Source organism: Salvelinus fontinalis, unplaced genomic scaffold, assembly GCF_029448725.1.
Source record: "Salvelinus fontinalis isolate EN_2023a unplaced genomic scaffold, ASM2944872v1 scaffold_0171, whole genome shotgun sequence".
In the NCBI taxonomy this organism is placed as follows: Eukaryota; Metazoa; Chordata; class Actinopteri; order Salmoniformes; family Salmonidae; genus Salvelinus; species Salvelinus fontinalis.
The window spans coordinates 309,349-323,763 of NW_026600380.1; the positions used below are offsets into that span (position 1 = coordinate 309,349).

At 43.6% G+C, this 14,415-nt stretch overlaps 1 protein-coding gene across 2 annotated transcripts in view; it reads right to left on the minus strand.

Annotated features, from left to right (window-relative positions):
* The window catches only part of LOC129844085 (calcium-binding mitochondrial carrier protein SCaMC-3-like), a 37,744-nt gene extending 23,772 nt beyond the window's left edge, over positions 1-13,972 (minus strand). For both annotated transcript variants that reach the window (XM_055912460.1, XM_055912459.1), the window contains exon 1: positions 13,017-13,972. In XM_055912460.1, the coding sequence (XP_055768435.1) occupies positions 13,017-13,235 (219 nt within the window). In that variant the 5' untranslated portion in view covers positions 13,236-13,972. The remainder of the gene's footprint in view (positions 1-13,016) is intronic.
* Positions 13,973-14,415: the final 443 nt, after the last annotated feature.

A 14,415-nucleotide genomic window follows, 5' to 3' on the forward strand; every position in this document is an offset into this window, starting at 1 on the left:
CGCTGGTGATGACAGTTTAAGCTAGAGGACTGTTTCGCTAGCACATACTGAATTATGTCCCGAGATTCATTTGATGGCATTGAGGAGTTTACCACATCAGTCACCGGCTTCATTAATGAGTGCATCGACAACATTTTCCCCACAGTGACCGTAAGTACATAGTCCTGTTTTGACGCCTTGCCTGTTTGATGGTTCATCGGATGGCGTAGCGGGATTTCTTATAAGCGTCATGATTAGTGTCCCGCTCCTTGAAAGCGGCAGCTCTAGCCTTTAGCTCAGTGCAGATGTTGACTGTAATCCATGGCTTCTGGTCGGGATAAGTTTGAATCCTAGTACGAAACCCAGTGACGCAAGCCTACCAGACTAGCTAACTATGCTCGCTTCGAGGCAAGCAACACTGAACTATGCATGAGTGTACCAGCTGTTCCGGACTGTGTGATCACACTCTCTGTAGCCGATGTGAGTAAGACCTTTAAACAGGTTAACATTCACAAGGCTGCAGGGCCAGACGGATTACCAGGACACGTACTCAGAGCTGGCAAGTGTCTCCACTGACATTTTCAACCTCTCCCTGACCTAGTCTGTAATATCAAATTTTATTTGTCACATACACATGGTTAGCAGATGTTAATGCGAGTGTAGCGAAATGCTTGTGCTTCTAGTTCCGACAATACAGTAATAACCAATGAGTAATCGAACCTAACAATTCCACAACTACTATCTTATACACACAAGTGTAAAGGGATAAAGAATATGTACATAAAGATATATGAATGAGTGATGGTACAGAACGGCATAGGCAAGATGCAGTAGATGGTATAGAGTACAGTATATACATATGATATGAGAAATGTAGGGTATATAAACATAAAGTGGTATAGTTTAAAGTGGCTAGTGATACATTTTTACATAAATTTCCATCAATTCCCATTATTAAAGTGGCTGGAGTTGAGTCAGTATGTTGGCAGCAGGCCACTAAATGTTAGTAGTGACTGTTTAACAGTCTAATGGCCTTGAGATAGAAGCTGGCCGCTGCCAACATTTAGGGAGTGCTAGGGAGTGGAGCGCGGTCCCTGCTTTGATGCACCTGTACTGACCTCGCCTTCTGGATGATAGCGGGGTGAACAGGCAGTGGCTCGGGTGGTTGTTGTCCTTGATGATCTTTATGGCCTTCCTGTGACATCGGGTGGTGTAGGTGTCCTGGAGGGCAGGTAGTTTGCCCCCGGTGATGTGTTGTGCAGTGCTGTAGTCGATGAACAGCATTCTCACATAGGTATTCCTCTTGTCCAGATGGGTTAGGGCAGTGTGCAGTGTGGTTGCGATTGCGTCGTCTGTGGACCTATTGGGTCGGTAAGCAAATTGGAGTGGGTCTAGGGTGTCAGGTAGGGTGGAGGTGATATGGTCCTTGAATAGTCTCTCAAAGCACTTCATGATGACGGAAGTGAGTGCTACGGGGCGGTAGTCATTTAGCTCAGTTACCTTAGCTTTCTTGGGAACAGGAACAATGGTGGCCCTCTTGAAGCATGTGGGAACAGCAGACTGGGATAAGGATTGATTGAATATGTCCGTAAACACACCAGCCAGCTGGTCTGCGCATGCTCTGAGGACGCGGCTGGGAATGCCGTCTGGGCCTGCAGCCTTGCGAGGGTAAACACGTTTAAATGTTTTACTCACCTTGGCTGCAGTAAAGGAGAGCCCGCAGGTTTTGGTAGCGGGCCGTGTCAGTGGCACTGTATTGTCCTCAAAGCGAGCAAAAAAGTTATTTAGTCTGTCTGGGAGCAAGACATCCTGGTCCGCGACGGGGCTAGTTTTCTTTTTGTAATCCGTGATTGACTGTAGACCCTGCCACATATCTCTTGTGTCTGAGCTGTTGAATTGCGACTCTACTTTGTCTCTATATTGACGCTTGTTTGATTGCCTTGGGGAGGGAATAGCTACACTGTTTGTATTCGGTCATGTTTCCGGTCACCTTGCCCTGGTTGAAAGCAGTGGTTCACGCTTTCAGTTTCACGCGAATGCTGCCATCAATCCACGGTTTCTGGTTTGGGAATGTTTTAATCGTTGCTGTGGGTAATACGTCGCCGATGCACTTTCTAATGAACTCGCTCACCGAATCAGGACGCAATGCGGAACATATCCCAATTCACGTGATCGAAGTAGTCTTGAAGCGTGGAATCAGATTGGTCGGACCAGCGTTGAACAGACCTGAGCGCTGGAGCTTCTTGTTTTAGTTTCTGTTTGTAGGCTGGAAGCAACAAAATGGAGTCGTGGTCAGCTTTTCCGAAAGGAGGGCGGGGGAGGGCCTTATATGCGTCGCGGAAGTTAGAATAACAATGATCCAGGGTTTTACCAGCCCTGGTAGCACAATCGATATGCTGATAGAATTTAGGGAGTTTTGTTTTCAGATTAGCCTTGTTAAAATCCCCAGCTACGATGAATGCAGCCTCAGGGTGTGTGGTTTCCAGTTTACATAGAGTCAGATAAAATTTGTTCAGGGCCATCGATGTGTCTGCTTATAATCGAAGAGAATTCCCTTGGTAGATAATGCGGTTGACATTTGATTGTGAGGAATTCTAAGTCAGGTGAACAGAATGACTTGAGTTCCAGTATGTTGTTATGATCACACCACGTCTCGTTAATCATAAGGCATACCCCCCCGCCCCTCTTCTTACCAGAAACATGTTTGTTTCTGCGATGCGTGAAGAAACCAGCTGGCTGCACCGACTCCTTTAGCGTCTCTCGAGTGAGCCATGTTTCCGTGAAGCAAAGAAAGTTACAGTCTCTGATGTCTCTCTGGAATGCTACCCTTGCTCGGATTTCATCAACCTTGTTGTCAAGAGACTGGACATTGGCGAGTAGTATGCTAGGGAGTGGAGCGCGATGTGCCCGTCTCCGAAGCCTGACCAGAAGACCACTTCGTTTGCCCCTTTTACGGCGTCGTTGTTTAGGGTCGCCGGCTGGGATCAGATCCATTGTACTGGGTGGAAGGCAAAACACAGGATCCGCTTCGGGAGAGTCATATTCCTGGTCGTAATGATAGTGAGTTGACGTTGCTCTTATATCCAATAGTTCCTCCCGACTGTATGTAATGAAACCTAAGATTACCTGGGGTACCAATGTAAGAAATAACACGTAAAAAAACAAAATACTGCATAGTTTCCTAGGAACGCGAAGCGAGGCGGCCATCTCTTTCGGCGCCGGAAGTAGAACCGGCATGTAGAACCTACATGTTTCAAGTGGACCCCCATAGTCCCTGTGCCCAGGAACGCCATTGTAACCTGTCTAAATTACTATCGCTCCGTAGCACTCACATCTGTATCCATAAAATGCTTTGAAAGGCTGGTCATGTCTCACATCAACACCATCATCCCAGACACCTTGGACCCACTCCAATCCGTATACCGCCCCAACAGATCCACAGCTCAGGTAGTCTCTATTGCACTCCACACTGCCCTTTCCCACCTGGACAAGAAGAACACCTATGTGAGAATGCTATAAACTGACTACAGCTCAGCCTTCAACACCATAGTGCACTCCAAGCTCATCACTAAGCTAAGGACCCTGGCACTGAACACCTGTCTCTGCAACTGGATCCTGGACTTCCTGAAGGGCCGCCCCCAGGTGGTGAGTGTAGGCAACAACACATCCACCACTCCCTGTTCACCCACGACTGCATGTCCACTCACGACTCCCACACCCTCATTAAGTTTCCCGACGACATGACAGTGATCCCCAACACCTGATCCCCAACGATCGCCTGATCACCAACGATGATGAGACAGCCTATAGGGAGGAGGTCAGAGACCTGGGAGTGTGGTGCCAGGACAACAACCTCTCCCTCAATGTCAGCAAGACAAAGGAGCTGATTGTGGGCTACAGGAAAGAGAGGGCCGAGCACGCCCGGTTCACATCGACAGGGCTGTAGTGGAGCGAGTCGAAAGCTGCAAGTTCCTCAGTGTCCACGTCACTAAGGATCATGGTCCACACACACCAACACAGTCGTGAAGAGGGCACGACTACGCCTCTTCCCCCTCAGGAGGCTGAAAAGATTTGGCATGGGCAGTCAGATCCTCAAAAGGTTCTGCAGCTGCACCACTTAGAGCATCTTGACTGGCTGTATCACCGCTTGGTATGGCAACTACTCAGCAACTGACCACAAGGCGCTAAAGAAGGTAGTGCGAACGGCCCAGTACATCACTGGGGCCGAGCTCCCTGCCATCCAGGACCTCTATACCCGGCGGTGTCAGAGGAGGGCTGTAAAAGAAAGACTCCAGCCAACCATCATAGACTGTTCTCTCTGCTACTGCATGGAAAGTGGTACCGATGCACCAAGTCTGGAACCAACAGGACCCTGAACAGCTTCTACCCACAAGCCATAAATGGTTAGTCTGGGTAGCTTTTTGATTAACTATTTAACTATCTGCTTTGACCCTTTTTGCACTAACTTTTTTGACACGTCACATACATTGCTGCTTCTGTTTATTATCTGTCACTTTATTCCTAGTTACAGTATATGTACATATCTACCTCAATTACCTCGTACCCCTGCACATCGACTCTGTACTGGTACCCCGTGTACATAGCCAAGTTATCGTTACTCATTGTGTATTTATTACTACTTTTTATTTCTCTCTGCATTGCTGGAAAAGGACCTGTAACTAAGCATTTCACAGTTAGTCTACACCTGTTGTTTACAAAGCATTTTACAAATAAAATTTGATTTGAAGACTGAAGTTAAGATGTGTGTGTGTGTGGTGTGTGTGTGCGTGTGCGCCAGACACTGATATTAAGGTCAGGCGGGATCAGGGCTGCACCAGGTTTGTGTTACAGTCATACGTTTAAAATATTCCTCCAGGGAAGTGTTGCTTTCCCGTCATGTACTGGGACAAGCAGATCAGAAAAGCATGCATCAGTATTGTATTGAAGCGAGAGTCTTCAGATAGCCCTGGTGACAGGCAACTTGAGTTGGAGGGATGTGTGAAAATAGCACTGGTTAATGTTGTGTTGTTTTGAGTTAGAGAGAGCAGTGGAGTTTTGAAATAGGTCCCAGATGTCTGGGTAATGGAGCACTGATCCAGTGCTGCTGGTCCAATCTCTGCTGTTCCGCCTGTGGCTATGGAACCCTGACCTATTCACTGGACGCGTTACCTTGTAGCCCGGACCTGCTGATTCGTCTCCCTCCCCCGCCCCCGCCCCCCTCGACCTCTCTCTCTCTCAACCTCTAAATGCTCTGCTATGAAAAGCCAACTGACCTTTATGCCTGAGGTGCTGACCTGTTGCACCCTCTATAGCCACTGTGATTATTATTTGACCCTGCTGGTCATCTATGGGTTTCTGTATAAGCACTTTGTGATGACTGCTGATGTTAAAAGGGCTTTATAGATACATTTGAATGAGCACTCTCTTCCAAGGAACTCTTTTAAAATGCCTCTCACTGCCTGTAGAACACTCTGCCTGCTTCTCCTGTGACATCACAGGGCCAAAATAGAGCACTGGGACACCGGCTAGACTGGACCATAGCTCATAGCTCAGGCAGTTGAAGACTTGCTATGAGAGGCCTATACACTCGGAATAAGTGAAGCAGGTTAGTTCCTGTTCATTGTACTAGTAGGCTATAAACAAATATACTTATTTATAGTAAACACAGGAACTACACAGTTGCCTATGTCAGTGCTTCTCAAACTGGAGTCCACTAGGTACTGAAGGGGTCCGCGACAAGATCAACCATTTTTTTTTACATCATTTTTTAATAAATATTTTTTTTAAATCCCTAACTGAAAAACTATGTATTATATATATATATTTTATCACAGTGCTGTTATTACAAAACTACCACTAACAGGTCCTGATCATCATCATAAAGGGAAAAAAACATTTTGTTCAAATACTGTACCTAACGCAACAATTTTCTAATGTTAGTAAGAGATATACATCTTTCAAATGATTTGCCACGGAGTGACAAAGCGGTCTAAGGCACTGCATCTCAGTGCAAGAGGCATTACTACAGTCCCTGTTTCGAATCCAGGCTGTATCACATCCGGCCGTGATTGGAAGTCCCATAGGGCGGCGCACAATTGGCCCAGCGTTGTCCGGGTTTGGCCGGGGTAGGCAGTCATTGTAAATAAGAATTTGTTCTTAACTGACTTGCCTAGTTGAATAAAGGTTCAATTAAAAAATATATAATAATAAAGTGCTCTGTACGTCATTAAAAATGCCTTTGAATGACTGAAACATCACCCATAACATTTTTACAATATTAAAATGCTCAGAATTGAAGAAATTGTACCCTTTCTCCCATCTCTAACTATCAGGAACCTGAAAGAACAGGCTGAGTGGGCGGGGAGCTTATATCATGAGCTCGCCTTGAATGACAGCTCTTTGAAACACCCTTGCGGTCGTTGCCAGGTAACAAGGTAAACAATGGGCCACATGTCATTCTGACCCTAAATAGTATTCCTCAACCCATTTTCTCTGCAAAATGTTCTCAACAGAGCTGATAATGGACTTAGATATCAGTCAAACAGCAGCAATACACAATTGCATTTCTATTGTTTTGTAACTAATTACTGTTCACTGATACACTTCTTCAGCAGAATTAGTCAAGTCTGAGTCCCCTTAGAAGCTTAGACATAAGGGAATGTACATGAAAACAGCATACAATAAGTGTACTGGACAGTTGATTGGTGCCTCTGCATTAGCCTTATAAATGACAATATGTTCAGAATTGTATGTATTGATCAGACATTTATTTGTTCATTTACATTAGGCAAGCATATCTGAAATATTGATCAACATGGACATTCATGAGAAATAAAGGTGAGAAATAATGGTGAGACATCATTTGACATAAAAAAATAAAATAGAGCCATAAGCCGCAATATAGGCACCCAGCTGCCCTACAGTGTACATTGATTCTTACCATTTGTAACTTTCATCTACCGTCCAAATGTAAGAAAAAACGATATGAAACAAAAAGTGTTATCATATCATGTAAAAGTAAATTACTTAGACTTTGGGAAATGCAACCAACTACAGAGATTGATGGGACGGGATCGGGAGCGGAGGGGGACCCATGTACCCCGCTTCAATCAAGCAGGCTTCAGTCACCCACTTGGCTTCAGTCACAACATTGAAGCTGGAGACAAATCCAGGAATGGCCTCCTCCTTGTCAGGCCTCTCACACTGGGCAGACAGGGGTTCTGGAATGGACAGCTCGCACATCTTCCCCACATACGGCACTGGATCAAGGGTGACCTTGTTGAAGAGGAGATCCAGGAGCCTGTCTACGTAGCCTGTGAGGGTTTTGAAAAGGGAAATGTTTGTTAAATGGTAAATGGGTAGTGAAATTTATTTTATTTTATTCACTGTTCTGAGTTATGACGTTATCATGTTGTTGATGTAGTGATCTACTCATTCTACAATGTGTTTTCTGGTGTTTTTGAAGTACTCATTTTGAAATATGCAATATTTAGTGAACTTTTCAATGTTTGTATTTGGAATTTGTGTGTGCCTGAAATTTGAAATGAATAATTATGATTTAAAATTAATAATTATGACTTACAGTATTGTTGGGTCTGTCTTCACGGGCTTTACAGCATATCCCCCCTTCTTTATTCTGTCTTCACTTGATCTGTCTTCACGGGCTTTACAGCATATCCCCCTTTATTTTTACTGTCTTCACTTGATCTGTCTTCACAGGCTTTACAGCATATCCCCCCTTCTTTTTCCTGTCTTCACTTGATCTGTCTTCACGGGCTTTACAGCATATCCCCCTTTATTTTTTTTGTCTTCACTTGATCTGTCTTCACAGGCTTTACAGCATATCCCCCTTTATTTTTACTGTCTTCACAGGCTTCACAGCATATCCCCCCTTTTTTCTGTCTTCACAGGCTTCACAGCATATCCCCCTTTATTTTTACTGTCTTCACTTGATCTGTCTTCACAGGCTTTACAGCATATCCCCCCTTCTTTTTTCTGTCTTCACTTGATCTGTCTTCACAGGCTTTACAGCATATCCCCCCTTCTTTTTACTGTCTTCACTTGATCTGTCTTCACAGGCTTTACAGCATATCCCCCCTTCTTTTTCCTGTCTTCACTTGATCTGTCTTCACAGGCTTTACAGCATATCCCCCTTTATTTTTACTGTCTTCACTTGATCTGTCTTCACAGGCTTCACAGCATATCCCCCCTTTTTTCTGTCTTCACAGGCTTCACAGCATATCCCCCTTTATTTTTACTGTCTTCACTTGATCTGTCTTCACAGGCTTTACAGCATATCCCCCTTTATTTTTACTGTCTTCACTTGATCAGGCTTCACAGCATATCCCCCTTTATTTTTACTGTCTTCACTTGATCTGTCTTCACAGGCTTTACAGCATATCCCCCCTTCTTTTTTCTGTCTTCACTTGATCTGTCTTCACAGGCTTCACAGCATATCCCCCTTTATTTTTACTGTCTTCACTTGATCTGTCTTCACAGGCTTTACAGCATATCCCCCTTTATTTTTACTGTCTTCACTTGATCAGGCTTCACAGCATATCCCCCTTTATTTTTACTGTCTTCACAGGCTTTACAGCATACCCCCCTTTATTTTTACTGTCTTCACAGGCTTTACAGCATACCCCCCTTTATTTTTACTGTCTTCACAGGCTTTACAGCATACCCCCCTTTATTTTTACTGTCTTCACAGGCTTTACAGCATATCCCCCTTTATTTTTACTGTCTTCACTTGATCTGTCTTCACAGGCTTTACAGCATATCCCCCTTTATTTTTACTGTCTTCACTTGATCAGGCTTCACAGCATATCCCCCTTTATTTTTACTGTCTTCACTTGATCTGTCTTCACAGGCTTTACAGCATATCCCCCCTTCTTTTTTCTGTCTTCACTTGATCTGTCTTCACAGGCTTCACAGCATATCCCCCTTTATTTTTACTGTCTTCACTTGATCTGTCTTCACAGGCTTTACAGCATATCCCCCTTTATTTTTACTGTCTTCACTTGATCAGGCTTCACAGCATATCCCCCTTTATTTTTACTGTCTTCACAGGCTTTACAGCATACCCCCCTTTATTTTTACTGTCTTCACAGGCTTTACAGCATACCCCCCTTTATTTTTACTGTCTTCACAGGCTTTACAGCATACCCCCCTTTATTTTTACTGTCTTCACAGGCTTTACAGCATACCCCCCTTTATTTTTACTGTCTTCACAGGCTTTACAGCATATCCCCCTTTATTTTTTCTGTCTTCACAGACTTTACAGCATATCCCCCTTTATTTTTTCTGTCTTCACAGGCTTCACAGCATATCCCCCTTTATTTTTACTGTCTTCACTTGATCTGTCTTCACAGGCTTTACAGCATATCCCCCTTTATTTTTACTGTCTTCACTTGATCTGTCTTCACGGGCTTTACAGCATATCCCCCTTTATTTTTACTGTCTTCACTTGATCAGGCTTCACAGCATATCCCCCTTTATTTTTACTGTCTTCACAGGCTTTACAGAATATCCCCCTTTATTTTTACTGTCTTCACAGGCTTTACAGCATACCCCCCTTTATTTTTACTGTCTTCACAGGCTTTACAGCATATCCCGCTTTATTTTTACTGTCTTCACAGGCTTTACAGCATATCCCCCTTTATTTTTACTGTCTTCACAGGCTTTACAGCATATCCCCCTTTATTTTTACTGTCTTCACAGGCTTTACAGAATACCCCCCTTTATTTTTACTGTCTTCACAGGCTTTACAGAATACCCCCCTTTATTTTTACTGTCTTCACAGGCTTTACAGCATACCCCCCTTTATTTTTACTGTCTTCACAGGCTTTACAGAATATCCCCCTTTATTTTTACTGTCTTCACAGGCTTTACAGCATATCCCCCTTTATTTTTACTGTCTTCACAGGCTTTACAGCATATCCCCCTTTATTTTTACTGTCTTCACAGGCTTTACAGCATATCCCCCTTTATTTTTTCTGTCTTCACAGGCTTTACAGCATATCCCCCTTTATTTTTACTGTCTTCACAGGCTTCACAGCATATCCCCCTTTATTTTTACTGTCTTCACAGGCTTTACAGCATACCCCCCTTTATTTTTACTGTCTTCACAGGCTTTACAGCATATCCCGCTTTATTTTTACTGTCTTCACAGGCTTTACAGAATATCCCCCTTTATTTTTACTGTCTTCACAGGCTTTACAGCATATCCCCCTTTATTTTTACTGTCTTCACAGGCTTTACAGCATATCCCCCTTTATTTTTTCTGTCTTCACAGGCTTTACAGCATATCCCCCTTTATTTTTTCTGTCTTCACAGGCTTCACAGCATATCCCCCTTTATTTTTACTGTCTTCACTTGATCTGTCTTCACAGGCTTTACAGCATATCCCCCTTTATTTTTACTGTCTTCACTTGATCTGTCTTCACGGGCTTTACAGCATATCCCCCTTTATTTTTACTGTCTTCACTTGATCAGGCTTCACAGCATATCCCCCTTTATTTTTACTGTCTTCACAGGCTTTACAGAATATCCCCCTTTATTTTTACTGTCTTCACAGGCTTTACAGCATACCCCCCTTTATTTTTACTGTCTTCACAGGCTTTACAGCATATCCCGCTTTATTTTTACTGTCTTCACAGGCTTTACAGCATATCCCCCTTTATTTTTACTGTCTTCACAGGCTTTACAGCATATCCCCCTTTATTTTTACTGTCTTCACAGGCTTTACAGAATATCCCCCTTTATTTTTACTGTCTTCACAGGCTTTACAGCATACCCCCCTTTATTTTTACTGTCTTCACAGGCTTTACAGCATATCCCGCTTTATTTTTACTGTCTTCACAGGCTTTACAGAATATCCCCCTTTATTTTTACTGTCTTCACAGGCTTTACAGCATACCCCCCTTTATTTTTACTGTCTTCACAGGCTTTACAGCATATCCCGCTTTATTTTTACTGTCTTCACAGGCTTTACAGAATATCCCCCTTTATTTTTACTGTCTTCACAGGCTTTACAGCATATCCCCCTTTATTTTTACTGTCTTCACAGGCTTTACAGAATATCCCTCTTTGCCTTGGGAAAGCTGATTTTGTATCATGGCATTGCTGCTGCGGTGGTTGCCTGGAAAGATGTGCAAACCGAGTAGATGTTGAATTTTCTAAAATGTATATCATTAGAACCCCAATGACACAAGCTACAGCAAATATAAGACAACAACCCACATAATTGAATGGCAGAATATAATTTTCAGGGGTAAATTATAAATACTATACACACCAGAACTCCTTTTGTGGACAACATTCCTTCATATCAGCTGTGTGCTGTCAGTTCTCAGACTCAATGTAGGGGGCTTAGGGATGGACGAACAAAAACCATATAGTGACTATCAGCTGTGTTGCACAAAATATACCGTCAAAGTAGCCACAGGTCCAGCCACCGTGTCAGACTCATACTTACATTATGGTCAGTGCTTGCAAGATAAACTGATCCACTGTCAATGATGGTTCAGCATCCATCTTCAGGATTAGCTTCCTGGCAAGACACATCAAATATTCTCCCCAATGAATAAATCAACGTCGCTCGAAATGTGCACTGCACACCGATATTATGATCCTGTCCACCCGAAATGAAAAGCAGCCACTGCTTTCGGATGTCTTCGTTCTTCAGAAAATAGGGTCATGTTGAATTATCCCTATGGCATCCAGTCACAACACAGTGTGTTTTCCCGACATGATGGTAAGTAGCTTGCTAGCTATAAGTTACAACACAGATGAAATGTTGAGTTACCAGTATCGTTCTGCCACGTTCTACTTGAGCTATTTATGATTTGTAAACAAAGCCGTATTATGCGCACATGTGATGGCAGTTTTAAGGCGTTACATATTTAAATTAATTAAGATTACAAGACGCTACCATTGGTGTATGGCCCTACTTGACATTGCATAGGGACAGCAGGTAGCCTAGTGGTTAAAGCATTGGGCCAGTAACCGAAAGGTTGCTAGATCAAATCCCCGAGCTGTCGTTCTGCTCCTGAACAAGCCACTGTTCCCCGGTAGGCCGTCATTGTGAATAAGTTCTTAACTGACTTGCCTAGTTAAATAAAGACAGAAGTAATCCCTGAATTCAAGTGTTTGACATGGGGGAGGGGACCAGTAACTTCATGATCAACTTTGTTAATGTACCAGCTACAGTAATTTTTCACTGGTTTCATCCAAATATCCTCAAATGTTATGAAAACATGATGTTCACTGTTTAAAGGAAAAACTATTTTAAAAAATGTGTTGTTTAAACGTTAAGAAATGTAGAACAGTTGTCACAACAACTGGTGGTAGTGGTTAGAGTGCTGGACTAGTAAATGTTGCAAGATTGAATCCCAGAGCTGACAAGGTACAAATCTGCCGTTCTATCCCTGAACAAGGCAGTTAACCCACTGTTCCTAGGCCATCATTAAAAATAAGAATTTGTTCTTAACTGACTTGCCTAGTAAAATAAATAAAAAATACACAAATTTGGCCAAGGGGTCTGTGGAAGAAGTTGGTGCAATACAATATACCCTTAGATGCACAACAGGGCCTGGGAGGCTCACAGTACTCCATCAATGATCCAGTTTTCAACTAAAAACGCATTGTATTCCATCCAATTGTTGTTTACATTTTACTTTCCATGGCTGAAGTATTGGTTAGTCTGGCCATGCATGCACTGCAGCAGTCATGAAACTTCTTCTTTTTTTTCTTCTTTTTTTTTTACCTCACTCTAAAGTCTGAGTTTGTTCTGATTTTGAGGGGGTCCCTGATGAATTTGCTATCAGAAAATAAAAGTTTAGGAACCCCTGGCCTATGTCATACATACTATACTGTATGATCAGTTTGTGTTGTTTGACAGGACATAATCGTTTTACTCCTTACTCAGCCAAGAACAAACAAACACACACACACACACACACACAATTAATGTGCCATGCAGGCTATAATTCAAGGGATACACATGTCTATTACCCCATCATCACTTTTCCTCTCACCTCCTCCGCGTCACTGCGAAGTAAACCGCGGGCAGCGAGTCCTATCCTCAACTCGTTGATGTCGACTTTACCGTCTTTATTGAGGTCCAGTTGGTCGAACAGTTCGGCCCATCTCTCTCGCGTTTCTGGTTCCCTCCCAGGGTCCGACACACTTTTGTCTTGTTCTTGACAGCGAGCCCGAGTCCAACCAAAACAGAACCGAGCCCTGCCTTCGCCCATGTGAATGGGAGACTTGTGCAATCCTGGTGGTGGTGGCTATTACCCCAACCTGCTGCCGCGAAGCAGGCGTAGAAAATTGAAGGAGCGCTTTTTGTTCTAATGACTCCCAGTGGGTATCGTTACGATAGCCTACCTATTCAAATCCCGGAACCATGTTATATCGAAATGGCACGATAGCCTTACTGAAATAACTGATGTTCTCCCTCGATCTCGTTACCGAGGCACCGGTTTAATATACCGAGGCGTTGTCGAGAATGTCCGTACACCGGGCGCGGTGTAAACTCTCGGTGCCTGTAATATTAATCCCCGTATCCGTTACGTATCTCGTAACATCGGCGATGATTAAATCCATGAACTAATTCAAATGAATTAGTCTGTTGGTCAGGGGACTGGCTCTGCCTTTTGGATATGCAGTGAGTCCCCCATGCAACGAAGCGAACCAAGCTCCCGGTGTTCGTTATATTTTACCACAGCTACAGTTTTGTGTATGCATGTAGGATACCGGGTGGAATTTCTATGCTGTCATCTCTGACAACGCGCTCAATGCGTGTTTGTGTGTGAGTGTTCGTGAGAGAAAGAGTTCCCTTCTACTTTTAAAGGTTCGAAGTTAGAACAGAGTGGTTAGGTGTAGCTGTAGTAGTAGAAGCCTAACAAAAATCATCTACTTTCACCTCTGCAGGTCCATCCTCTCCTCCCCCTCTCTCGTAAGATTATGATGCTTCCTTCTGTTCATTACATAGTCGTTATCATTATCGCAGCTGCTCATATCACACACACACACACACACACACACACACACACACACACACACACACACACACACACACACACACACACACACAGCATCAAATCCCTCAAACTGTAATTGTAATCTAGCCTCTACCACATAACAGGCTACCACAGTATCCTTAGGCCTAAACACCTGACGGACGTTTGATTCAACTGAATTCTGAATTTGTAATGCAGGAACATTAATGTGATCTCCATTTTCACAGTGAAAGTAAAGGGTGCTGTTGGCTGCCTCATCCCCATTGAACCCACTGATAGGCTCTTATTGGGTATTAGTAGATACATAATGGGGTTTGCACGCCGTGACGCGCCTCTGGCGCACTGAGACGGAAACTGCCCGGTCAGCATGCATGGGATATGAGAGATTATGCAGAGACAGTGAGAGGCAAAG